General features: G+C 35.2%; 2 protein-coding genes across 4 annotated transcripts; both read left to right on the top strand.

Annotated features, from left to right (window-relative positions):
• Positions 1-4: 4 nt before the first annotated feature.
• On the top strand, positions 5-8,524 carry pxmp4 (peroxisomal membrane protein 4). The gene is made up of 4 exons (XM_058779080.1): positions 5-164; positions 468-530; positions 923-1,121; positions 6,943-8,524. The coding sequence occupies exons 1-4, from the start codon at positions 52-54 to the stop codon at positions 7,201-7,203; spliced, it is 636 nt and encodes a 211-aa protein (XP_058635063.1). The 5' UTR covers positions 5-51; the 3' UTR covers positions 7,204-8,524.
• Positions 8,525-11,295: 2,771 nt separating this feature from the next.
• Positions 11,296-20,874, top strand: LOC131542423 (protein-glutamine gamma-glutamyltransferase 5-like). Of its 3 annotated transcripts, XM_058779111.1 has the most exons (15): positions 11,296-11,427; positions 11,876-12,055; positions 13,640-13,882; positions 14,216-14,334; positions 14,419-14,547; positions 14,632-14,809; positions 15,410-15,545; positions 16,023-16,126; positions 16,370-16,609; positions 16,695-16,727; positions 17,050-17,142; positions 17,236-17,442; positions 18,783-18,946; positions 19,493-19,629; positions 20,547-20,874. In XM_058779111.1, exons 1-15 carry the CDS (start codon positions 11,421-11,423, stop codon positions 20,695-20,697), a joined length of 2,121 nt encoding a protein of 706 aa, XP_058635094.1. In that variant the 5' UTR covers positions 11,296-11,420; the 3' UTR covers positions 20,698-20,874. The 3 variants fall into 3 exon arrangements, with proteins under 3 accessions (XP_058635094.1, XP_058635095.1, XP_058635096.1); XM_058779112.1 differs by lacking the exons at positions 11,296-11,427; positions 11,876-12,055 and adding an exon at positions 12,642-12,907; XM_058779113.1 differs by lacking the exons at positions 11,296-11,427; positions 11,876-12,055 and adding an exon at positions 13,490-13,542.
• The last annotated feature ends 7,113 nt before the right edge of the window (positions 20,875-27,987 follow it).

Raw genomic sequence — 27,987 nt, 5'->3', positions numbered from 1 at the left:
AGGAGTGTTTCCGTGTGTTACAGCGTGAGGCGTCCGTCTCAAAGGAGAGTCATGGCAGCCTCAGGTCTCTTTAAAACTGTATTATACACGGTTAACAATCTCCTGCAACAACACAAATATAAAACTGCTCTGGCAGTCGTCAAAGGCTTCAGGAATGGAGCTGTGTGAGTTTGAATGACCTTTAAATAGCGTTTTTATGCATGTTTGGTAATAAATGTATTTGCATAGTTGTAATTCTAATGTTTACTTTTGGACATGCTGCAACACTTTTAATTATATTTCATCTTTCGTATTTAAATGCATAGATTTTTTTTCTTTATGTGCGTTATAATTCTTAAACTTAAAGTAATAGGTTTGCATATTGCTAGTTTTGGACATTCGATTCACTGTAAATAAGTAATTATATACTGTTAATATGAATAGGGTCTCATTTTGCTTTATTTCTTTTTTATTTATTTATTTTCTAGATATGGGGCTAAAATTCGTGCCCCTCACGCCCTAGTGATGACGTTTCTGTTCAGAAGTGGCAGGTGAAGTGAACTTTGAACTCTCAGATAACTCCATGTCACTTTAATGTCAAAATAGTTATAGCTACTGCTACTTTTACTTGTTGATATATGGATAATAACACGTGGGAAAAATACTATGTTATTTTATGATTTCCATATTAGGATATATATATATATATATATATATATATACACATACAAACATATACATGTATGTACACACACGCACACACACGCGCACACACACACACACACACACACACACACATATATATATATCAGTGTAATTTTGTATGTTTGTTTTGCATTGCATAGTCATTGTTCCAAAGCTGATCAGATAATCACATCAAATAATCATATATACATCATGACTTGTTAAATAAAATCTAATCTTCGCTTTATCTTCACGTCAGTCTGAGAGAGAAGTTTAGGGCGATCGCTCAGGCCACATACACTCACTCCAGGAATCTAGCCTGCTTTGTGTTCACTTATAAAGGCCTGCAGGCTCTCCAGCAGCGCTTGCAGGGAAAACAGCTGCAGTCTCACTCGTTTCTGGCTGCCTGTGTTGGAGGCTGGCTGGTGTTTGGAGAAAATAACAACATCAACAGCCAGGTTAGTGGATTATTGGATTTATCATTTAATAACTAGTGCTTTTAAACAATTAATCGCATCCAAAATAAAAGCTTTTGTTTACATAATAATATATATATATGTGTACTGTGTATATTTATTATGTATATATAAATACACACACATGCATGTATGCATTTAAGACAAATTTTTACGTTTCTAGATTAAATATTTATATATGAATATAAATATATACACGTAAATATTTTCAAAATATATGCTGTATGTGTGTGTCATTATATATACATAATAAATATACACAGTACGCACATTATGTAAACAAAAACTTTTATTTTGGATGCAATTAATAATTTGACAGCACTATTAATAACATTTTAGTTAAATGTTCTATTTGAAAATGTTTTAATCTGGTTTTCTTTGAAATAATTTGTACTTGCTTTTACGTTTTTGTGTACTGCAAAGACATTCATACATTTTGGGTGTTCGAATCATTTTTGAGGGCACTGTAAAATGTAAACTGTATATATACACTAGTGATCAAAATTTGGAATAATTAAGATTTTTTTTAAATGTATTTGATAAAAAAATTATGATCAAAGCTGAATTTTCAGCATCATTACTCCAGTCTTCAGTGTCACATGATCCTTCAGAAATCATTCTAATATACTGATTTGCTGCTCAAGAAACATTTCTGATTATTATCAATGTTGAAAACAGTTGTGCTGCTTCATGTTTTTGTGGAAACTGTGATACATTTTATTTTTCAGGATTCTCTGATGAATAGAAACTTCAAAAGAACAGCATTTATTTGAAATAGAAATATTTTGTAACACTGTATTTACTTTCCCTTTTAAACTGTCCAAATGACAGTGTGTCACAGTAATATAAAGCAGCACAACTGCTTCTCAACATTGATAATATCAAGGGCGTAGGTTTAATGTTGACATAGGTGGGGACAAAAGAGCAATAATTGCACAATTTTGATTATGTAAACCAACAACATTACAATACGCACTTTCGTAACAAAACAAAAAAAAGGCATTTAGTTTATAAAGATGTCAGGTAATCAATTTTGTCATTTAGGTACCTTTCACTTATAACAAAGAGGCATTTTAAGAGAGACTTAACTTTACTCTGTTCATAGTGCAATCATCAACATCTCTCATTCATCTCATTCATATCTGTAGCATCGGCGTACATATATTGAGCACTTACACTTGTGAATTACACTGTGTGTGTGTGTATATTATATATATATATATATATACACACACACACACACACACACACACGTATATGTATATATGTGAGATTTTTACAGTACTGTTAAAAGTTTTAGGCACTTGTATAAAAATGTTGTAAAATGAGGATTCTGTCAAAAATAATGTCATAAAAAGATTTTCCTTATCAATTAACTTCTATTAACTAAATTAAAATCAACATTTGGTGCGAGCATCCTTTGCATTTAAAGCAGCTTTTGTCCTAGGAACACTTGCTCGTAGTTTTTCAGGGTGCTTTTGGAGACACAGTTCTTCTGGATTTAGTCTGTTTCAGTTTGTTCTGTTTCTTCATGTCATTCCAGACAGACTGATGATGATCAGATCAGATCTCTGTGTACAGTGGGGCAAAAAAGTATTTAGTCAGCCACCAATTGTGCAAGTTCTCGCACTTAAAAAGATGAGAGAGGCCTGTAATTTTCATCATAGGTATACCTCAACTATGAGAGACAAAATGAGAAAAAATCCAGAAAATCACATTGTAGGATTTTAAAGAATTAATTGGTAAATTCCTCGGTAAAATAAGTATTTGGTCACCTACAAACAAGCAAGATTTCTGGCTCTCACAGACCTGTAACTTCTTCTTTAAGAGGCTCCTCTGTCCTCCACTCGTTACCTGTATTAATGGCATCTGTTTGAACTCGTTATCAGTATAAAAGACACCTGTCCACAACCTCAAACAGTCCAACTCCAAACTCCACCATGGCCAAGACCAAAGAGCTGTCAAAGGACACCAGAAACAAAATTGTAGACCTGCACCAGGCTGGGAAGACTGAATCTGCAATAGGTAAGCAGCTTGGTGTGAAGAAATCAACTGTGGGAGCAATTATTAGAAAATGGAAGACATACAAGACCACTGATAATCTCCCTCGATCTGGGGCTCCACGCAAGATCTCACCCCGTGGGGTCAAAATGATCACAAGAACTGTGAGAACCACACAAAAATCCAAGAACCACACGGGGACTTGCAGAGAGCTGGGACCAAAGTAACAAAGGCTACCATCAGTAACACACTGCGCCGCCAGGGACTCAAATCCTGCAGTGCCAGACGTGTCCCCCTGCTTATGCCAGTACATGTCCGGCCCGTCTGAAGTTTGCTAGAGAGCATTTGGATGATCCAGAAGAGGATTGGGAGAATGTCATATGGTCAGATGAAACCAAAATAGAACTTTTTGGTAAAAACTCAACTTGTCGTGTTTGGAGGAGAAAGAATGCTGAGTTGCATCCAAAGAACACCATACCTACTGTGAAGCATGGGGGTGGAAACATCATGCTTTGGGGCTGTTTTTCTGCAAAGGGACCAGGACGACTGATCCGTTTAAATGAAAGAATGAATGGGGCCATGTATCGTGAGATTTTGAGTGAAAACCTCCTTCCATCAGCAAGGGCATTGAAGATGAAATGTGGCTGGGTCTTTCAGCATGACAATGATCCCAAACACACCGCCCGGGCAACGAAGGAGTGGCTTCGTAAGAAGCATTTCAAGGTCCTGGAGTGGCCTAGCCAGTCTCCAGATCTCAACCCCATCGAGATCTGCATGGAGGAATGGGCCAAAATACCAGCAACAGTGTGTGAAAACCTTGTGAAGACTTACAGAAAACGTTTGACCTCTGTCATTGCCAACAAAGGGTATATAACAAAGTATTGAGATGAAATTTTGTTATTGACCAAATACTTATTTTCCACCATAATTTGCAAATAAATTCTTTAAAAATCCTACAATGTGATTTTCTGGATTTTTTTTTTCTCATTTTATCTCTCATAGTTGAGGTATACCTATGATGAAAATTACAGGCCTCTCTCATCTTTTTAAGTGGGAGAACTTGCACAATTGGTGGCTGACTAAATACTTTTTGCCCCACTGTGTATATATATATATATATATATATATATATATATATATATATATATATATATATATATATATGAATGTTTTGCTGCTATAGTGGGGAACACAACTTTAACGTGCATCTGACTGATAGGTAAACTTTACTTTAAGTTCTCAGGTAATGTCGGTATGACTCATTTCAGACACGGGCAAAATGGCAACAGCAATGGTTACAATGCTTACATACAGTATGCATATATTTAATTTAGGGGTGTAAACGTTAACGCATGCGATTAATCTAAAAATATTAACGCGTTAATTTTTTTTTTAACGCAAATTAATTGTTTGATAAGGTTTGACCCCAACTTCTTCCCGTCACCTCCACTTTGAAAATCACGGTCATTCTAACCGCCGCGTTATTTTGCGATGCACGCATATACTACGCATTACGGTAATGGCATGTTAAAACAGATCAGAGGAAAAGTGATCTTTAGCTTTCATTTATTGAGCCAGTTTCTCTGTCAATGAATGAATAAATACATAAATAAATAAATGATAAGTTTAAAACGGTCTGATATAAATAAATTAATAAATAAATAGATAAATAGACCAATTAATATGAAAAAAACTCTCTGATGAGAAATAACAAAATAAAACTTGCATATCCATTTTGTATCTGTAAATTCACATAGTTATAAAAATAAAATCACCTGTCTCCACAAAAAAGTTTCACTTTAGATTAACAGTACACCAGCCCAGGGTGTCACTCAGTCAGTTTTAGGACTGTCTGATGTAGCATCACATAATAACAGCCCTCCAAATATTCATATATAAGCTAGGTTGTTTATATATTCAGATAGCTCTAAAAAGGAAACTCCCTGTTCAGCATTCAGTTAATTTCTGTTGCAACCTGAACCAATAGACAAAACAGCATATATGTTTTATGTTATATATATTTATATTATTTTGAAATGACACATCAGTTAAAACGGTTGGAGTTCACCATGGGGTGCTGAACTATTAATTTGAATTGAAACTGGTCCGTGGAAACTGGGAGTTTCCATTTTAGAGCTATCTGAATTTAAAGACAAAACTGGTCTCATATGAGGTTTTTGTAGGGCTTTTATTTTGTAATGCTACATCAGACCATCCTAAAACTGGCTAAGTGACACCCTGGGGTTGTGAACTACTAATGTGAATTGAAAGTGGTTCGTGGAAACAGGGAGTTTCAAAATTAGAGCTATTCAAAATCAGACAAAACTGGTTTTTATTATGAAATGCTACATCAGAATTGAATTATTTTGTTCATATTAATTGGTTTATTTATTTAATTATTTATTTATATCATTATAGTTTTAAACTTATTTATTCATTCATTCATTCACAGAGAAACTGGCTCAATAAATAAAAGCTAAAGATCGCTTTTCCTCTGATCTGTTTTAACCATAGACTGTATGGTTTTAACACGCTATTACCATAACGCATAGTATATGCGTGCACCACAAAATAACGTGGCGGCTAGAATGATCGTGATTTTCAAAGTGAAGGCTGGCCTGACCACAGTGCAGCGCGAAAGGTCATTTATGATTGTGTGATGAGGCTACAGTGAACCAGTGAACCAGGGCAGCGGCACAAGTGGGCTATTTTGAAAATACAGTTGTGGGAAAAATTACAGAGCCGTGGGTTGCGGTTTTTTGGGCTACTTTTATAATGTACCGCAATCGCCCAAAGTGTATATAGACAAATAAAAATTAAAATAGATCCTTTTACTAATGTGTATTATACTTGGAATGTATCCCTGGCAACTTAAGAACGGAGAGACGGTTGTAACATCAAACAACGTGAGTTTCAGCAGAGCAGCAGAAATAAACATGACAACAGCCACTATAGATTATATAAGATAATAAACACACGATTACGATAGGATATTTGTATGTGATTTTTTTTTTGATGAATGTGTACATCTGAAATGCTAATTTGTTCAGTGATATAAAAGGCTATAAATAGCATATTTTAACAACAGTAAATGACCAAATTCCACACGTGATCACAAAAGGAATTTATTACAAACACTCGATGGTGGTTTGAAGTGAGTTCTGAGTAAAAGTGCACTATTAATCTCATAAATTGTCTTATGAAGCATGATTCTAATATTAGCTCTAATGCAGCTGCAGAACAGGTCCAATTCTTCTTCATAATGCATTTTGTCATAATACTTCACGTAAGGTCGCAAGAATGTTTTGTTGTATTTATTTTGAAATACTTTTGATAATAGTTGTTTAAATGTATACTGGGATTGAAGTGATGTGGCTTGGTAAAGTTTTATTGCCAGTTTAAAGGCTGATAATGGCTAAATGAAAACAAAAGAATAATGATAACAGAATAATAAGGATTATGTCTCATACCTGGCGGAAGTGTGAAAGGTTCTGTTTCCTTAAACTAGTTTGTCATGCATTTCTTTATTTCAATACATTTACAGGTAAATCCTAGTATTTTAAATTTGTGATTAATCATGATTAATCACAGTCCATGACTGTGATTAACGCGATTACATTTTTTAATTGATTGACAGCACTAATTTAATTGTTATATATTTATATATTAATATTCTGCACCTTGATAATAATAATAAATCGGCATATAATGATCTTTATAATTGATAAATGATCATTTTACTCATCAAGCGTTCACCAGTACTGTAATATCTCTGATTTCTGTAATTTGGTCCGTTTCCCAGATAAACATGTACCTGCTGTCCAGGATTCTCTTTGCTTTGTCTCGACTGGCCGTGGAAAAGGGCTTCATCCCGCAGCCCAAGAAAGACCCGTTCCCGCTGTTTGCCACGCTGGTGTGGGGAATCGTGCTCTGGTTGTTTGAGTATCATCCTCATACGCTTCAGCCGTCCCTCCAGTCCTCCATGAACTACCTCTACCACGACAGCAACACATGGCATGACATTTCAGACTTTCTCATCTATAACAAACCAAAAGCCAAATGAGTTGGACAACTTTAGGCTCCTGCATTAAACCATAGAATCTAGCAAAATAAGAGACCACTTTAGAGTTTTTGTTTCCTTTTAGTTTTGTTGTATTGAAGGGTTTAATTACTTTAACTTTATTTGTGATACATATAGAAATCAGAGATGTCAAAACTGTGTTGCCTTACGTGTTACAGGTTGCACTAATTGACTTCTTTGCACACTGTCTAGATTATGTTCGCTCCACTTTAAATGAGATTTACTACTTTCACTTCTGTGATACGGTTCAAACAGGGTTGGAAGGAAGAAGACGGGGTCGAGGTAGTGAGACTCGTGGCTTTTTATTAAATCTGGGTAACACCCCAAATAAACGCGTGCAGCGTGCGCTACAAACAGATTCTCAAATAGCAGCACACGAGTCCTCCGTCTCAAGTCTCTCTCCTTAGTCCCGTTTCCTGGAGGCTTTATCCCATGTTTGTCATCTTGAACTTGACCCATGTACTTACTCTCTCTCTCGCCGTAGACCCCGCCGGACCACGCCCCCCTCACCACAACTTCATGATAACTTTATTAAACCATCGTGAAAGAACAGAAACCAACATTATTTTAAATCTCTCAAAAACATTTCCGTGACACATTTCATCCTAAAGCAATTGAAAGCAATTATTTTGCTTGAAGTATTATGTTATTTTGCATAAGGAAAATGTTTGCTTTTAGGACCGTGCTAGTTAGTTTCTCTAACTAATGATGTATAATGTTGCACTTAACAATTTTAAAACATATGCTTTTTTTGCATCATGGTAATGAGAATTGCAATCTGTGCAATTTAAATTCCGTGTTTTTCTCTTGTTTTTTGGGGGGGTGAAATATGACCCGGGTGTTTTGGTGAGATTCTGCAGTCAGTCACTGGTGTTTTTTCCCGCTCTACTGTATTTTAACGAATGTAGATCTGACTACTGTTTTGTAAAACAGCACTTTTTGGTGTCACATGACTTTATAAAGTAAACTAACAATTAATCAAACAAACAAACAGATGATGGCATTGTGTACTCTGTTGATTAATGCTTTATTATAATTAATTGTCATGTGGGTCCATAGTTTATTCTGGATTCTCACCACAGCATTGTTAATTTGGGTAGGTACTTAATCTATTTTATTCCTCTGCTGATTGCAAAACTATTATTAATCAAAATGCAAGGGCCAATATGAGCAACAATTTAGTACGTTGAAATTCAAAAGTAATTTTGTGCCATTATATTCAAGATTCATTTTTCCATGTGTTGTATTTGTGTGGATTTGATGTAAGAATGTATCTATTAATTGATTAAATACAGAACCAGAATGTTTAGGAGAGTCATTATAATTGTTTTAAATATGTTAATTGTCCATATAGTCCTACATTATGCACATGCTTCACTGGATTGTATACAACGGGGCTAAAAAAACGGTGTAAGATGTACATAGAAAATATTGAAACTGTGGCACAGTATTGAGTCAAAAATTGTACATGATTAAAAGTCAAAAGTGTTTTTTCTTAGCTTTGGAAATACAAGTACACAAAATCAAGAATCTGTATTTAACGTTTAGTCGTAACTAATCACAGTGAGCTAAAATTAATTAAATATTTTTTTTAAGTCAATAAGAAGAAACATACTTTTTTTTTTTTAAAAGCAAAGACTTAAGTCCTCATGACTGTACTTTTAAGATTGAAATAAAACCCTTTTGATCATTTTTAAATTAAACAACAATAATGCAAAAAGTAAACAAGCATTTAAAGTCCAGATTTCTTGAATGTAATACTAGTAATGTTTTGTTGATTAATTCATTGTTCCCTTAATTATTTCAAACCATAAGGCCGTAAAGACACTCCAGATATTCCCAAAACAGGCTTTTCTGTGAAGTATTTTAAACCTGGTTTTGGTAGAAGCATTATTTTTGACAGCTGTTCTGTCATTGATATTCACTTGACATTACAACCCGTTTGTTTCCTTTCTAAAGCATCAGACTCTTTTGGTGTGATTTTAGTTTAACAGCCTCATCTGTCAAGAATAAGAGTGCTTTTGTACACTTTAACAAGGCCTTTATGATCCACTTCAGTTTGTTGAATGGCTTTGTGAAGAGTGAGTAATTTTAGAAACCTACGCTGAAGGTGTGTTTATATTGGGAAGGGCCTCAAACTTGTAACAGTCCCTAGATTAATAACCTAGATTATTTCCTTGTACAGCCTATAAACCGGCTGAGAACAACAAAAACCATTTGTTTTGCAAATGAGATTGAATCACTTAAATGATAGGATAATAATCGGCAGCCGAAATCACACCACACCTGATTTTTTTCCATTACAGATATGGCCATGAAAAAAGTTAAGTTTGTTTAATAAAAAACATCTTCAGACCGCATAATAATTATAAATACATGTTTATAATTAATTCAAACAGACATCTACTGTACATACAACTTTGTTTCTTCATGTCTTGTGAAATCTTCTTCACCACCACAGATACTGTAAATGCCACTAATGTTTTTCCCAATACGTGCAGATGTCATCATGTGTAAAATACAGTATTTTGTAATCCTGTTACCGAATGTGTGTGTCATAATGAGATCTCTTCGGAGAATAGGAAGAGTACAGGAGTGACCTGGGTGTCACCCAACATGAAACTCAGACCAGGCCTGACAGCACCGCACCTTCTGCACACTGATCTCTTATATCTGTCATCATTTATTTAATATTCAGTCTCACTGGTGTGAGTGAGCGTGTGATCTCGAGCCCTTTCCGTGATGTGATGTTCTTCAGTTGATATTAAATGCAGGTTAATTACACACTTAGAGAACGAGGAAATTATCAGTAATGTTAGTCATCTATGAGGGTGAATCGCACAAAACCTGTTAAGAGCATCTTGTATCTTTTCCCGGGAAAAGAAAGACTGCATTGCATTAGTCACATTCCTTGAAGATAATTAAGCCTTTATAAAGAACCATTAATACTGTAATTGTTTCCTCAAGACGATTTTACCATCGTCATACTTTAATGCAAAAACAAATATATAATATCTGTAATCTGGATTAATCCGATTTAAAAAATGAAGTATTTACTAATTAGATTGTATCACATTTTAAAACACTCATAAATAAATTACAGTTACTTATCCATGAATTTCCAAATTTACTGTTATACAAGAAAGACAGAAAAAATAGTAAAGCACTTCATTATTTTTTTATTCAGATGCCTAATTACAGTCAATAAAAAACATAAGATAGATAGATAGATAGATAGATTCAAATCTGTGTTAAAAGGTTAAAAGTAACCTAAAAGCAATTAAATAGTACAAATACAATATCTAATACTACAATTTTTGACATGTAATTTGTAATTAATAGCAGACTACAATTTGTAAATAATCTACCTCCAGCACATTTATTTATTTATTTATTCATTTGATGATGGAATGAAAATGTACTTTTTATGAATTTTAGTATTGCAGGATTTCTTGTTTATACAGATGTGCACATCCGGTAACTTTACATGTGATTTAAAGAAGGTGGAGGACCTATATTATAGTAATGTCACCCTAATTTTAATTAATTATCTCGTTTGTAACTGATTAAACTGCTAGTGCTATGACTCACTGATGGTCACATCACTCCCCACCAGTGTTGGGCAGTAACTAGTTACTAGTAATTTAGTTACTGTAATATTACTTTTTGCAGTAACTAGTAGTGTAACTAATTACTAATAAGATTTCAGTAATAATATTTACTTTCCATAAAACAGCTTAGTTATTTAGTTACTTTTGATGCCTCAACCCTGCTGATTTAGAATCTAACAATCAAATAATTCCTAGATTTATTTTCATAATTTTCATGATTCGCACATGCATGTGATGTCCCCGGTGCAGCACGCAAGCTTGGAATATGGAAAAGCTTACATTCAGCAGATAGAAATATTGCATTATATTGATTTTGTCAGGAAAAAAGATCTGTTGTGGTTTACTTTACTCTGGCATTGCATTACATTACATTACTCCACTGAAACACACACACAGCACTCATGCATGTGTGACTGTGTGATTGTTTGAGGTGTTGGTTCTACTGATTGTAACATTTGGCATGTATTGACTTCACATGAATGTGGTCTGGCGACTTTAGCGGAAAGGGAGAGGCAGATGGATGCTGTATAAAAGCCCAATAATCTATGAATCTGAATCTAACATCAGACCACAACACAGCTGCATATCATGGACGGTAAGCTTCATGTTTTTATTATTATAATTTTAACTAGTTTATTAGCAAGGCATTTTGTTAAACCTTTTACAAAAAACAGTATTGTTGCTATTTATGGCTTTATAACAAACTTATTGCATTAATCTTTACTATTGCATGTAATCTTTTCAGATTAATCTACTATTAAGAAAATTATTTATAATAGTTAATCATAAACTGCTATTTTAAACACTTAACTATTTCTAGTTGTGCAATTAAGTTGATTATTTGCTTATAAAACAGCTTTTCTGATAATTTAAAAAATTATATTAAAATAATTATATTTGTATTATAATAATAATATTATAATAATACTCAGTTTCTACTTTTTATATTTAGTCATTTGCAACTTCAAATTAGTTTATCTCTCTGTCTCTCTCTTAAAACATTTCCCTGAGAATTAATATCACATTTGCTCATTTTTACACAGAGTTCAAGGTTCGAACTTTCGACCTGCAAAAGGTGCAAAACCAGACCCGCCACAAGACTGACGGTCTGAGTTCCAGCACTCTGGTTCTGCGGAGAGGACAGGCCTTTACAGTGACAATCAACTATGATGGACGACCATTCAATCCATTGAAGGAAAAACTGATCTTCCAAATTGTTCTAGGTATGTTTGAGTGCTTGTGTGTGGGTGGTTGTGTGAATTGAAAATGCAACCTCATCTCACATCACACTCCCTCTATTGTGATGAAATTCATCAGTAATCATTAGTTAGACAGATCCAGAGTGACTTACTACATTGTAACCAATTATTTGCAGTACTTTGACTAAAAATGATGATGGCTATGAAAAAGTCAAAGATGAAACTATAAAAACAAATATATTTTAGGTTTGTTCCAATATGCAATTGTAAAAGCAGTTTGTGTGTTATTTTAGTTTCACTAATATACTATTATATTTTTTGTTAATATTTTTCATTTGATTATTATTACATTTTCTGCTTTTACTTTCATTTCAGTTTCAGTGGAAGTTGTTTTTTGCCATTTTTATTAGTTTTAGTTTAACTAAAGGATAATTATAAATGTTAGCTAAAATAAAATTATTTTTTTTTACTTTTTTGTATTTTATAGGCCTGTCACAATTCCTCGATTCAATCCGAGTAGGCCTGATCGATTAAAAAAAAAAATTGATAAAATAAAATCCACGATTGCATTTTGCCCCTTGACCTTGAGTAACCAACAAAACACCGAGAGGCGCACTCCACGAGAATCCATGAAATGCACAGTATTATGCGCGTTTTACAAGGCTGCATGATATAAACCCATTTAAAAATCATAAAAAAAAAGCATATTGAGTTCACAAACGCCACGATTTAATTAAATAAATATATGCAATGCAGGCTTAATATGTGCGCTTTAGTTATTTAGATGCATGTAGGTTACGTGAATGCTGCTCCACACAAACTGTTATCATTTACATGTGTGTTGCTTCTCAAACTCCTCCATCTCTGCATATTGTTGTGAGTTTGGGTTTAACGTTCATCTGGGATGTTAATAATATTTGCGCTGCAATATTTGACCGGAACGATAAAAGTGACTGTTATTTTCGTCTGTGTTACTATTCAACTGTAACTGTATGTTACTATGGTTACCAATGGACGCGCATTAATATAGAACGTGATTAAACTGACCTGGAACTACCTGTGCAGTTCAACGAATTTAATCAACACCTGCCAGCCAATCAGAATCCAGTATTCAGACAGACCATAGCATAATGCATAATGTACATTAGCTGTATTGTTTATAATGCAATATGTATTTTAACACGTTTGTTCAATAAAACAAATTACTTATTACTCATATATAATTACTTGCTTTTGATATTTTATTTAAATTAATTATTACCTCTTTGCTATTATATATGTTGCTTATTTTAAGTAATTTCAAAGGCTATTGTAAATAAATATATATATATATATATATATATTATTAATTATCCAATTAATCATCAGAACAATTAATCGACTGATTACTCGATTACCAAAATAACCGTGACAGCCCTAACATTTAATATATTTAAAATGGCGAGATTTTTTTATGGTTAGTTCACTATAACTATAATGAATAGTCCTGGTATAAACTAAATACATTAAAAGTTAAGTTGCCTATAAATTCAACCCCTTTATGGGGAAAATTAATATTATTTTGACCCTATTTTCGAGCAGTATTCTGACACTTTCTTCTTACCGCAGGTCCGATTGTTGTGGAGGTCCCAATCTCAAAGATTGCACAGCCCTCTCTGACTCAGTGGACTGCAGCTTTGGAGAGGAGCGTCCCGAATCCGTCTGGACCCCGAGCTCTTTCAGTATCACTGTCCAGCCCTGCGTCTGCTTCTGTCGGCGTCTACACGCTTCAGATGAGACTCGAGGCCCGCTTGAATGTGAAAACACACTCTGTCGGCCAGTTCACGCTCCTCTGCAACCCCTGGTGCCAAGGTGAGTGCTGTAGGCTCTTAGTTGAAAAGAAAGTTCAAAATAACAGCTTTTATTTAATTTAAATATAAATCTTTTTTAACATTATAAATGCCTTCACTGTCACTTTTGATCAGTTTAATGCATCCTCACTGAATAAAAGTATTAATTTTTTCAGAAACAGACAAACGATCTTTTAAAAAGTAGTTGGCGTCTTTAATTGCATTGCTTTTACTGCCTTTTTATACACCTCTAAAATCACAGTAATGCGTAGCCTCTTATCACTTACTGCTTCCATTTATTGTCTTTACACAAAGATCACCAATAAAACAAACAATCGGTTGTGTTTTTCTGCAGCTGATTCGGTGTTCCTGCAGTCGGAGGATCTGAGGACCGAATATGTCAAGAGTGATATCGGCCTGCTGTTTAAAGGCAGCCCCAGGAACCTCGTCTCCAGGCCCTGGTCGTTTGATCAGGTGAGATGTTTGACCATTTACTGACAGCTCAGCACTGAAAACCGGCTTCACATTAACTCCTGTCATGCATTAATGTGTTTTCAGTATGAAAAAGGCATACTGGACATCTGTATGAAATTGCTGCAGCTGAGTCCTCAATATCAAGCGGATATGAGAAAAGATCTGCAGAACCGCAGCGATCCGGTTTACATCGGCCGCGTGATCTCAGCGATGGTGAGGATCTGCTCTCATTCGCTCCTCTCTGCTCTCTCTCTCTCTCTTCATGTATTAATATAGTCTCTCTGTCTTTCTAAACAGGTGAACTCTAATGATGATAAAGGAGTGTTATCTGGAAATTGGTCAGGTGACTACAGCGGTGGCGTCAACCCTTCAAAGTGGTCCGGCAGCGCAGATATTCTCAGGAAGTGGGCAGAAACACAATTCAGGCCTGTGAAATACGGACAGTGCTGGGTGTTTGCTGCTGTCATGTGTACAGGTGGGACAAACAGAAGTCATTACATTCAAAAGTTTGGGGTCAGTAAGATAAGAAATGAATACTTTTACTCGGCAAGGACACATTAAATTGATCTAAAGTTGAAGTAAAGTCATTTTTGATGTTAAAAAAAATATTCAGATTTCACAGAAATGGTGTTCTTTTGAACTTTCTATAAGTTCAAATTTTCTAAGTAATCAGAAATGTTTCTTGAGCAGCAAATCAGTAAATTAAAATGATTGCTGACGACTGGAGTAATGATGCTGAAAATTCAGCTTTGCATCACAGGAATAAATTACATTTTACAATATATTCAAGTAGAAAAGTTATTTTCAGTTCTAATGATGTTTCACAATATTACTGATTTAACTGTGTTTTTAGATCAAATGAATGCAGCCTTAGTGAGCAGATGAAACTTACTGTCCCTACATTTCTGAATTTTAGTGTATGTGCTTTAAAGTGTTAATTCACTCAAAAATCTTATAAAACAATCATTTGAAAGAGCAGATTATTTTATTTTTAGGTGAAGTGCTTTAATGGGTCATTGGTAATTTAATTGGTGCTGTTGATGATCAATATTAAATGCATTTGTTTGTGTAATAGTAATGAGAGCCCTTGGCATTCCAACAAGAGTCATCACCAACTTCAACTCCGCTCACGACACAAACAAAAATATGGTGATCGAGGAATATTACAATGAGGAGGGGGAAAAACTGTCCATCGGCAGCGATAGCATCTGGTGAGTTACGCTAAAATGTCTCTGTAGATATAGTGCTAAAACATACATTACTGTTCAAAAGTTTGGCGTCTGTAAGATTTTTCATGTTGTTGATAGAAGTCTCTTCTGCTCACCAAGGCTGTATTTAATTGATCAAAACTACAGTAAAACAGTAATATTGTGAAATATTATTACATTTTGAAATAACTGTTTTCTGTGTTACAAAATGTAATTTATTGCTGTGATCAAAGCTGAATTTTCAGCATGATTACTTCAGTCTTCAGTGTCACATGATCCTTCAGAAATCATTCTGATTTGCTGCTCAAGAAACATTTCTGATTACATGAACTTATAGAAAGTTCAAAAGAACACCATTTATGTGAAATCTAAATCTCTTTTTTAACATTATAAATGACTTTACTGTCACTTTTGATCAATTTAATGCATCCTTGCATTTTAATGTCAGAATGTGAGCTGAAAGTGTTTGGCCTTATTCAGGAACTTCCATGTGTGGGTGGAGAGTTGGATGAAGAGGCCTGATCTGGGTCGAGGTTATGACGGATGGCAGGTTCTCGACGCCACGCCACAAGAGAGGAGCGCAGGTCTGTCATTACAGTGATTTGTACAAGGCTAATGCATATGGAAAACTTGCTGAAAAGATCAGTTTCATATAGGCTGGTTTAAGCTGGTTAGTACTGGTCTAGTGGGCCAGTTTAGTTGTGGGCTTTGTTTTAAAACCTAGTGAACTGCCTACATAGCATGCCATTCAGTTCCTCCAAAGCATGCTATTTTTAGAGCTGAGATTTTAATGTTAATCATGCTTAAACATCCATATTCTGTCACAGGAATGCTCCGCTGTGGTCCTGCTGCTGTTAAAGCCGTTTATGAGCAGAAGGTGGACGCGCAATACGACGTGCCGTTTGTTTACGCAGAAGTGAATGGGGATGTACATATCATAATCGTCAGAGATGGGAGGGTGTTATCAAAAACGGTCGATAAACGCAGAGTTGGAGCCCTGATCTCCACCAAACAACCAGGATCCATGAGTATGCAGGACATCACGTCTGAATACAAAACTGAGAGGGGTAAGAGAAAGAATGATAAAAAAGAGACTAAAACTTACTGTTAAAATACTGTTTTCATACAAAAATCTCTTTCTTTCACATTTAGTTGAATTTATATCTCGTGCACCAGGCATTGCTGGTAAGTCATTCTAGCTTTCTAATGTTTAAAAGCTGTTTTCTAGGAAATGGAAGGAAACGGCAATTAACACACTGAAATTTTCAAGTAGTAATACTGAAATAGTATTTTCTTGTAAAACATACTCCAATAATCTGTTTTGCTTAAACTTTTTTTTAACAGTTTTTTTGTTTTTTTCTTGAAAACGTTGAGGAAACATTTTAACATAAAAAAGACGCACATGACAGACTTAAATGAATTCAATGGCAACTAAATACATTTTAAGAATATTTTTTTGTAAATATTTGTATGATTTTCTTTAAAAAAAAACTGTTATTCATCTAAGATGGTGGAGGTGCTGAATTAGCTGGAATTGCTGAAGGTGCTGGAGGTGCTGGAAGATACAGTATTCAACCTGCAGCTGCTGTGGAAAGAGAGGGTAAATCCTAGCATTTGTTTTTCCTTAACACTGCTCTTTGTTTGTTTGAGTAATATGACTAAATACAATGATCTATCATGTCTTTTCATGTAGTTTTTAAGGCTGTTGCAGTTTCTCTCAAGCTTCTGAAAGCCCCTGTAGTCGGAGAAAACATTTCTTTCAACATCACAATCACTAACAATGAGGCCGCTCCGAAACAGCTGAAAAAACACGTGAACGCTCAGAACAAGGAGTACAACCGCAATCCCACTGGAACCTTCTGGGAGGCTCACGACGACGTGAAGATCGGCCCGAATGAAAGTAAGAATCCTGCAAAATGTACTTATAAACAATAAAATCACAATCTGTATGTGTTTTACACATTTATCTGCTGTAGGGCTGGACGATATGACAGGAATATTATGATTTGTTCCACAATCTTATCATGGTTGATTTTAATGTTGGTTTATAAGAAACTGATTTTCCTGTTTAAAAATGAAAGCCATATAAGGTAACAAAACAAAATGGAAAATGACAAACTGCTGATTTTGGGTTCAGATGAATGGACTTAAATCCATAACATCTAAATTGATGCTAACATATTGTGGTTGACAAATATTGCTTTCAGCAGATATACTCATTGTTTCATCGTACTGCCAGAATGTTTACAGAAAAATGTAATTAAAAAAAAGAAAAAACACATTTGTTTTTAAGATGGCAGGAGGCCACTTGCATGCATCATGAAAGCATCATGTGTAGGGATGTGATGATTCATGATACTAATTTCACAATACGATTTTTTAACAAAATCATATTTAAGACCAATTAAAAAAGGAGGGGAGGTCTTTTATTATTTCTCAGACAAAATGCTATACGTTTCTTTGTGAAATTGAAATATGTCAAATAACAAACTAAATTGAAATTTTGAAACAAATCCTAAAACAAATAAATAAAAGAAATCTCTCCATATAAACAAACTAAGGCTTTGCCAGCGCTCTTCCCACTTAAACTTAGAGGCAACCGCTGTATTTTTATCACAGTCCAAATAAAGACGCTGCATACATGCAGCATGAGCAGGTTCTGTTTTAAATGAGATTGTATAGTTTCAAAATTTGAATCAAAAACAGAATGGTCTGACTTTAGCTTTGTAAAACTAGATGACATAAAACATCTGCATGAAACAAAAACAGCAGATGGGCTGAATGAGAATGTAAATTTACTCTCTGACAGCAGGTTGTGCTTTTGGAACAGCGTTACCATTGTAAACAAAGCAGCACCTAGGCAAGATGAAAAAAATATATTTTGGGAAGACTTCCCCTCAGAGATACATTAATATAAATTCCCACCCCAAATTGTATCACGATTCATTTAATGTCTCAACTGACTTGAATTGTTTTTATCGATATTCAACCAGCTCTGCGTGCATCATTGCATCCCTAGTCATGTGACCAAGATGTGGCATACTACTGTGAAATATTTATCATGGAATGCATACTGCATACTGTTTATTTAATAGTAGGCAGAGTAGTATAACATTGCACACAGCAAAAGTAAAAACATTCATCTGGACCACATGATTTTTTACTGCAAAAACATGGCGAAATGATTAATTAGGAATTGCGAGGTCACGTGACTGATTGCTGTTTACTGTACTCCACCAGCTGTGACTACAAAACATGAGATCTCCTTCAAGGAGTACATGCTGAAGGAGGCTGCGGAGGATTCTCTGGTAAACCTGGCCGTGGTTGTTGAGGATGTGAAGTCTCAGGAGAGAGTTCTGGCTTCAGAGGAGTTCAACATCCGCACCCCTACCCTCGATGTACAGGTATATGCTGGTCCAACATGGACATTTATACAAGCTTTAAAAGAAACATGACCACCTCTACCTATGACTCCTTTTGTAAGAATCAACAAGACGTGACTAAATTAAACCATTTTAGATGTTGTTTCACTATTATTAAATTATCTACTCAAAGACATGCAATCATAGAGATTATGTGCTTTGGAAGCCTTTACTTGAAGCCTTTATCTATAATGCATTATAAAAGTATTTTTATTACATCAATTATGCCTTGTAATGCACCTTATAATGCATTGCTTGATCTCATGAATAATTGTGTACATTATTATAATACTTATCTCTTCATTGTTACACCTTGAGAGAATATAATGCATTAAAGCATGACAAACAACCAATTTCAGATGTAAGAAGGAATCTTTAAATACTATAATGCATTTAAACTTTGGTTGTAATTATTTATGAACATATATAATGCATTACAAGGTACATTATGAATACCTTTAGAATTATATTTTTGCATAACTAAATTAACAAGTAAAAAGAACTAAAGCAATCTGTGTTTTCTTCTAGATTCAAAATGAGTTATCGGTCATCATTAACAAGCCACAAGTGGCCACGGTGACCTTCACGAACCCGTTCAACGTTGCAGTGAGCGGCGAACTGACCGTATCCGGTTCAGGACTCTTGGAGGAGAAGGCTCAAATGAGGTGCGTAAAGTGTGTTGTTTGAGTCTTTAAAGCTCTTTTCTGAGCATCAACAAATGAAACAGGTTTTCCCAAACATTTCCCCTTTCATCCATTGGTCAGCCCCGCCCCCAAACGCACACCATTTGTTGATACAATGTGTCAGGCTGGTCGGAATGCTCAGATAAACAGAATAATGTTTAGAAAGTGTCACAATTTTCAGAAGAATCAACTTTCAAATGTATCTGCATCCTAAGTTTGTATGAGAGAAAGTATTTTAACATTCAAAAAATGACACACAGTACCTGTCTTCCTACATTTATTTAGTAGAAAAGAAGTTATTTTAAGTTTCCCAAGTGTGCAAAACCATTTCAGAATTTACCATGGTAACCATAATTCTATGGCAACGAAAATGCCATATTGAGTTTAGTTTTTTTTTACAACAATAAAGCCACACTATACATTACAGTCAAGTAATTAACAAAATAACAGAAAGAATCTTACACTTACACTTAAAATAGAGCCCATGTTTATTTATTTTACTGTGGAATTATGGAAGAAATTTTGATTTTCTTGATAAATTTAGTTCACATGCCTGAGTGAGGTCTGATGGGCGTCAAACAGTCGAGTACATACAGTTTTCAATCAGTGGGAGTGTTTCTGAGATTGACATGATTATCTTTGACATCAGTTTCACTGCTACAGTGTCTATTAGAAGTGTCAGTACACACTTGTTAGTCAGCATTTCTGAAGCACTTATCACAGAAACTCATGTGAGTTCATTTGTATGTTACACTTGCAGATTTACACCATTATATACACTTTAAACTCTTTTGTAAATCACTAAACCTAAACATGAGCAGCAGTAACAGTGATGCTTGTAACTGTAAAAGTGATGCTTGCCTGTTTTTGTTCTAAATGTCCTGTGTTTTATATTTCAGCCTTACAATCCAGCCTCGAGAAACCATAAAGAAGCCCGTCAGTTTCACTCCCAAGATGGCGGGTGCCAAGATGCTTTCTGCTAGTTTAGTGTTGGAGGATCCTCCCACCGTCCTGCACGGATTCAAGACCATCAATGTTCAAGCATCTTAGAGTCAAACACCTTCAGAAATGATTGTGCACCCTCATGAAGTGGTTGAAACACATTTAGAAATGATTGCTTTTTAATTTTAATGTCACTATAAAAAATAGTTTTGACTTGATTCACTCTGAATTGTGTATTGAATATTATTTTGGCACAAGCCTGAAAATAAAGTATATTTCTTAACATTTCCATGCATTGTACTTGTTTGCAATTTGTTCACATGCATTCTCCAGCAGAGGGCAGACTAGTGAAGTCATTCACAGCAGAGCCTGTCAGCTTCAGCCAGTGCAAATATTCAAATACTGACATGCTGAAAGGTATTGGACAAGTTGCAAGTATTTTATAAAAAGTCTGAGAAATCCCTGCTCTCTACGGGAAAGAAGCAGACTTGGCAACACTGACAGTGATGCTAATACTGTAAATTATTGTCACCATGAAAAACAAACAAACAAACAAAAAAAAAAACATTGTTTTTGCTGAAAACAAATGGGCATGAAAAATAACTTATTTTCTGTTTGAATTCATTTTGTCTCACCCCACTGTCACATTCCATCCCCGTCTAGGGGTTTGGGAAAAGGTGCGGCAAACTATCTGACCTGAATAAAGAAAAGACAAATAAACAACATAACTTTTACCTCACTCCCTATCTGACCAAAAACAGGAGAAAACACAATTAGCAAAAGAAAATAGCGTCCACCTCTCTACAGGCAAAAGAACTTGAATAGTATAGTTCAACAGAGTCAGACTATAAACAGGTTAGATTGGTTAACAAAACAAGCACTTAGTAACACAAGCCCAGGCTTTAGGCCCTCACAAAATCAACCAACAATCACATGCTGGGGCAGGAGGAAAGACACTCGGCTTCCTGGCTTCCACCTCAGCTTTATCCACCAGCTCCCATCTCATCAACCAATCAGGTCACCCCCAGAGCTTGGGGTAACACTTTAGAATACTGTTCCTTCGTTAATGAATAACTTCAGGAACAAGTGACTAATGGACTATTAACATTGTAGTAACTACCATTACATAACAAGAAACTCTGATGAATGATTTAGTAAGTAATAGTGCTCAGTTGAAACTGGTAGTTCACTGTTAGCTAATCAATAACTACTATTTTTTACATATATATCCCGGAGAACTGCTAAGAACTACTGTATACAGCTTCATAATTAATGTGAATTATGCATAATGTATAATTAATTCTAAAATGAAGATCATGGTAACCCACTAGTAATGACTCAAGAATGACCAAATCCTTCTAAAGGAATTACTAATTACTTGGATCAGTATTCTAAAGAGAAGATCATCATAACTTCCTAATATTGACTGACGTCATTGTGAGCTCTTGAAATACATGTAAGGTTTTGGATAGTAATTACTCGTGTGAATAGTAATTACTACATCCTTCTGAAGAAACTACTATTTGGATCAGTATTCTAAAGTGAAGATCACGGTAACCCACTAGTAATGATTTAAGTGTTACCAAATCTAGCTAAATGAATTACTAACCTGACCTTACAAAAACCTCAACGGTTTACAATAAAAGAGAATTATCATGATCTTCACTTTAGAATACTGATCCAAATAATTAGTAATTCCTTCTGAAGAATTTGGTAATATTTGAGTCATTACTAGCGAGTTACCATGACTTTTACTTTAGAATTAATTATGCATTATGTATTATTCATATTAATTATGAACCTGTATACAGTAGTTCTTAGGGAGGTATGAAAAAATAATAGTTACTGATTAGCTAATAGTGAACTACCACATTCGACTAAGCACTATTAATTACTAATTCATTAATCAGAGTTGCTTGTTAGTTACTAGTAGTTACTAAAGTGCTAATATTGTGTTACTCATGTGTTCTTGTGTAGTTATTGATTAATGATGGAAGAGTATTCTAAAGTGTTACCGAGCTTGGTTTTAATTAGGCACAGCTGATGCTCATACCTGGCTGAAGGGACGACAGAGAGAGAGAGAACAACCAGAGAGGGAGTACAAAACAACACAATGCAAAACAAAGAAAACAATCTACAACCACATTGCACCAAATAAATAAATAAACGGTGACCACATACATCACAGATGCAGACAGGGAATTAAACAAATACGTCCTGGAACGTAGCACCACTGACAAATACTTTTTAACATTTTAATTAAGCAAAAACTAAGAACTTTTTTTTTTTTTTTTTTGCAGTGTAAACTGTTCCACGACTGTAGTCTCTGTGTTTCTCTGGGGTTTGGAGTTGTTGTGTTCTCCTCTGACAGCAGAAGATGCAGCATTTATTGATTCGTCTAATGGAGGAGTTACAGGACACAGTTCAGTGCTTCAGCTCTATTGTGTTCCAGTCTCTGCAGGACTGACAAACCCTCTAGAAAGCATCAGTCTCTTCCAGAAAACAACAGTAACAAAGTCACTGGTACAACAACAATTGTATTTCAACTGAACATGAACTATAAAAATACAAATCATGGTGATATTTGAGCTTTGTGGTCATCTGTACCAGGAGAGAAGAAGATATGCTGTTATGAATAATGTTCGATGGGAGCATAAGAAACACATGAGTATCTTATGAACATTTCCTAAAATACAGAGAGAAACATAAAGCCAAATTTAAACCATTTCAGTAAATATGCTATACATACCAGATAATTAATGTCATTGTTTTTTGTATTATTATACGGATATATCTCCATTAGTTAGTTTGTAAGTCTAAGTTCCATGCACATCCAGTGCCACAGTTTGCATGCTTCCCTCTGAGACAGTATGTCTATGCATGTGCATGGCATGAGGCATTACTTAATGACGCATGATGTTAAATTATAATTATTAATAATGAGATCTCACGCAGGTTCGAGTTTCAGGTCCGGCAGGAATTGTTGGTGGGGGGAGTGAATCCATCTCCATCTCCATCCTCTCTCTCCATCCTCAATACCATGACTGAGGTGAGACCCTTGAGCATACTGTGTGTGTGTGTGTGCACTTGGATGAGTTAAATGCAGAGCACAAATTCCAAGTATGGGTCACCACACTTGGCCACACTTCACTTCACTGTTCTCTATTCTGATTTCCTGCTCAAGAAACATTTAGTATTATTATCAATATTTAAAACAGTTGAGTAGATTTTTTTTCAGGATTCTTTGATGAATAGAAATATTCAAAGATCAGCATTTATACACTATATCCATTCAAAAGCTTGGAGTCAGTATATATATATTTTAAGAAATTATAGATATTAATACTATTATTTAGCAAGGATGCTTTAAATCGATCAAACGTGATGATAAAGACTTTATAATGAATGAAGAATTTATAATGTTACAAAAGATTTCTATTTCAGATAAATGCTGTTCTTCTGAACTTTCTATTCGAAACCTGAAAACAATTTTACTCAGCTGTTTTCAACATAATACTAATAATAAATGCTTTTGAGCAGCAAATAGGAATATTAGAATGATGGTAGAATGATTTCTGAAGGATCATGTGACAAAATTCAGCTTTGAATTCACAGGAATAAATTACATTTTTAAATACAGTGGGTACGGAAAGTATTCAGACCCCCTTAAATTTTTCACTCTTTGTTATATTGCAGCCATTTGCTAAAATCATTTAAGTTCATTTTTTTCCTCATTAATGTACACACAGCCCCCATATTGACAGAAAAACACAGAATTGTTGACATTTTTGCAGATTTCTTAAAAAAGAAAAACTGAAATATCACATGGTCCTAAGTATTCAGACCCTTTGCTGTGACACTCATATATTTAACTCAGGTGCTGTCCATTTCTTCTGATCATCCTTGAGATGGTTCTACACCTTCATTTGAGTCCAGCTGTGTTTGATTATACTGATTGGACTTGATTAGGAAAGCCACACACCTGTCTATATAAGACCTTACAGCTCACAGTGCATGTCAGAGCAAATGAGAATCATGAGGTCAAAGGAACTGCCTGAAGAGCTCAGAGACAGAATTGTGGCAAGGCACAGATCTGGCCAAGGTTACAAAAACATTTCTGCTGCACTTAAGGTTCCTAAGAGCACAGTGGCCTCCATAATCCTTAAATGGAAGACGTTTGGGATGACCAGAACCCTTCCTAGAGCTGGCCGTCCGGCCAAACTGAGCTATCGGGGAGAAGAGCCTTGGTGAGAGAGGTAAAGAAGAACCCAAAGATCACTGTGGCTGAGCTCCAGAGATGCAGTCGGGAGATGGGAGAAAGTTGTAGAAAGTCAACCATCACTGCAGCCCTCCACCAGTCGGGGCTTTATGGCAGAGTGGCCCGACGGAAGCCTCTCCTCAGTGCAAGACACATGAAAGCCCGCATGGAGGACTCCAAGTAAGATTCTCTGGTCTGATGAGACCAAGATAGAACTTTTTGGCCTTAATTCTAAGCGGTATGTGTGGAGAGAACCAGGCACTGCTCATCACCTGTCCAATACAGTCCCAACAGTGAAGCATGGTGGTGGCAGCATCATGCTGTGGGGGTGTTTTTCAGCTGCAGGGACAGGACGACTGGTTGCAATCGAGGGAAAGATGAATGCGGCCAAGTACAGGGATATCCTGGACGAAAACCTTCTCCAGAGTGCTCAGGACCTCAGACTGGGCCGAAGGTTTACCTTCCAACAAGACAATGACCCTAAGCACACAGCTAAAATAACGAAGGAGTGGCTTCACAACAACTCCGTGACTGTTCTTGATTGGCCCAGCCAGAGCCCTGACTTAAACCCAATTGAGCATCTCTGGAGAGACCTAAAAATGGCTGTCCACCAACGTTTACCATCCAACCTGACAGAACTGGAGAGGATCTGCAAGGAGGAATGGCAGAGGATCCCCAAATCCAGGTGTGAAAAACTTGTTGCATCTTTCCCAAAAAGACTCATGGCTGTATTAGATCAAAAGAGTGCTTCTACTAAATACTGAGAAAAGGGTTTGAATACTTAGGACCATGTGATATTTCAGTTTTTCTTTTTTAATAAATCTGCAAAAATGTCAACAAATCTGTGTTTTTGTGTCAACTTTTTTTTTGTGTGAAAATTTAAGGGGGTCTGAATACTTTCCGTACCCACTGTATATTCAAATAGAATATTAAATGGAATTAAAGAATAAAAATATTTCAGAATGTTACTGTTTTTGCTGTAAAATTACTAAAATTGTATAATTTAATGCACAAAATGAGCTCATTTCAAATTTGATGCCTGCTACAGGTCTCAAAATAGTTGGGACGGAGGCATGTTTACCATGGTGTAGCATCTCCTCTTCTTTTCAAAACAGTTTGAAGACATCTGGGCATCGAGGTCATGAGTTTCTAGAGTTTTGATGTTGGAATTTGGTCCCATTCTTGCCTGATACAGGTTTTCAACTACACTGTAAAAAAAAAAAAAGTTGAGCCAACTTAAAATTTTAAGGCAACCAGCTTCAGCAGATTTTTGAGTTTTCTCAACTTGTCGTTTTAAGTTCGTCTACAAACTTTACTATCTAGCTATTATTATCACTGGAAAGAATGCATACTATTGTTCTTCATTGCATGGTTTTACACACACACACACACACACACACACACACACACACACACACACACACACACACACACACACACACACACACACACACATATATACACACATATATATATATATATATATACATACATATTAGGGGTGTGACGAGACACTTATCCCACGAGACGAGACACGAGACTGGGTTCGCGAGAACGAGATGCGACGAGACAATATTTTTTGACTTTTTTTTTTTAAATCCTCAATGATGGGGAATATATAGGGAAAATAGTCTTTTATTCAACTGAAAAACACAAAATGCAAAAATGTTGGTGCATTTTGAAATCATCATACTTTATGAAATTAAACTTCTATTTTAATTAATTATATGCAGTAATAAACAACATGTAAACTAGAGCTGCACAATTCTGGATAAATTGAGAAATCACAATTTTATATATATATATATATATATATATATATATATATATAAATTGGAGATCACGATTCTCTCACAAAATAATGTAATTTACTAGTTGTTCTGACAAAATGTTCATTGCTTAAACTTTTATCCGAGTACTTCTGTTATTTAAATGTCTGTAACACAGAAATAATGATGTGAGGTTGAAAAGACTGTTTGTGTTGCTGGATCAGCAGCAGCATGAATGCAGATTTGAATGTCTTTAACACCTGTGTCACATCGTAAGCGTCAGTGGCGCGTGAGCAGCGCGTGTTTAGTCTGACAGCGTTCACATCGGAAGCGTGATGATGGTCGACCCTCTGAAACAAACCTTGAAACAAAAAGAACAGGATTTAAAAAAGCCTGATTTAACAAAAGAACGGTCCACATGCGTCACACAATTTATTTGAAGAAGTCTTGCTATTTATTTTATTTTATTTGCTTATTTATTATATTAAGTCTTGCTGTCTAAAATAAAAATGTATTCAAATTAGGAGTTTATGAATAAAACATGAAAAAAATATCTATGAATGGGCAACAAATAAGTTTATTTAATTAAGAATTACGTTTATTTTTCTGACACCGAGGACAGATATTCTCTTGTTTTTGATACTTTTTTTTTTTGTAAAATCTCAAGTCAAGAAAATTAAGCAAGAATATTTCTACTGGAAAACAAGAAATATTAATAAATATTAAAGAAAAACGTTGAATGCATATGCTATGCATATGAAAATTGCACAAATATGTTATACATAAATTCAAAATGTTAAATACAAAACAGCTTTTTACTTTGCTTTTTACTTTTTATTGTCTCAGAGAATGATCTTGCTGGAGTTGTAAAGTGCACAAACGCACACTTAAACACATGCGTTATCTCTGGCTGTGTTTGAGAGCTGCAGCAGATGGGATTTCATTACACTGTTTCATGTTGAGTGATGGCAGCTATAGAGCTGGTTTTCTCTGGAATCTGCTCCTGAAAGCCATGTGTGTCTGTTCAGAAGTGCCAGCTGTGAGATGCCAAGGCCCAGAACACTCACCGCTCACAAACGGGCATTAACAACAGATGCACATATGACAGAAAGAGAGAGTGAGGTGAAGCCATGCTTGAAATGAACAACTCTGAGATGCTCTCTCCTATTCTGTAGTTCTAGCTGAACTCTGATTTTAATAAAATTAATATGCTTTTGATGCAAGTTAAAGTAGTATGTCATACATTTATACATTTACAACCTGAATTCCGGAAATGTTGGGACGTTTTTTAAATTTGAATAAAATCAAAACTAAAAGAATTTCCAATCACATGAGCCAATATTTTATTCACAATAGAACATAGAGACCATA

The sequence above is a fragment of the Onychostoma macrolepis genome, chromosome 06, assembly GCF_012432095.1.
Source record: "Onychostoma macrolepis isolate SWU-2019 chromosome 06, ASM1243209v1, whole genome shotgun sequence".
NCBI lineage: Eukaryota > Metazoa > Chordata > Actinopteri > Cypriniformes > Cyprinidae > Onychostoma > Onychostoma macrolepis.
The sequence above is the reverse complement of the archived record's forward strand: the minus strand, read 5'-3'. Positions and strand labels throughout refer to the sequence as shown.

Coding starts and splice junctions, on each gene's coding strand:
- pxmp4 (XM_058779080.1), top strand. CDS start 52: ATGGCAGCCTCAGGTCTCTTTAAAACTGTATTATACACGGTTAACAAT. Junction 531..922: donor TTTCTGTTCAGAAGTGGCAG/GTGAAGTGAACT, acceptor TCTTCACGTCAG/TCTGAGAGAGAAGTTTAGGG. Junction 1,122..6,942: donor ATAACAACATCAACAGCCAG/GTTAGTGGATTA, acceptor TCCGTTTCCCAG/ATAAACATGTACCTGCTGTC.
- LOC131542423 (XM_058779111.1), top strand. Junction 16,728..17,049: donor TCGTGCACCAGGCATTGCTG/GTAAGTCATTCT, acceptor TATTCATCTAAG/ATGGTGGAGGTGCTGAATTA. Junction 19,630..20,546: donor GAGGAGAAGGCTCAAATGAG/GTGCGTAAAGTG, acceptor TTTATATTTCAG/CCTTACAATCCAGCCTCGAG.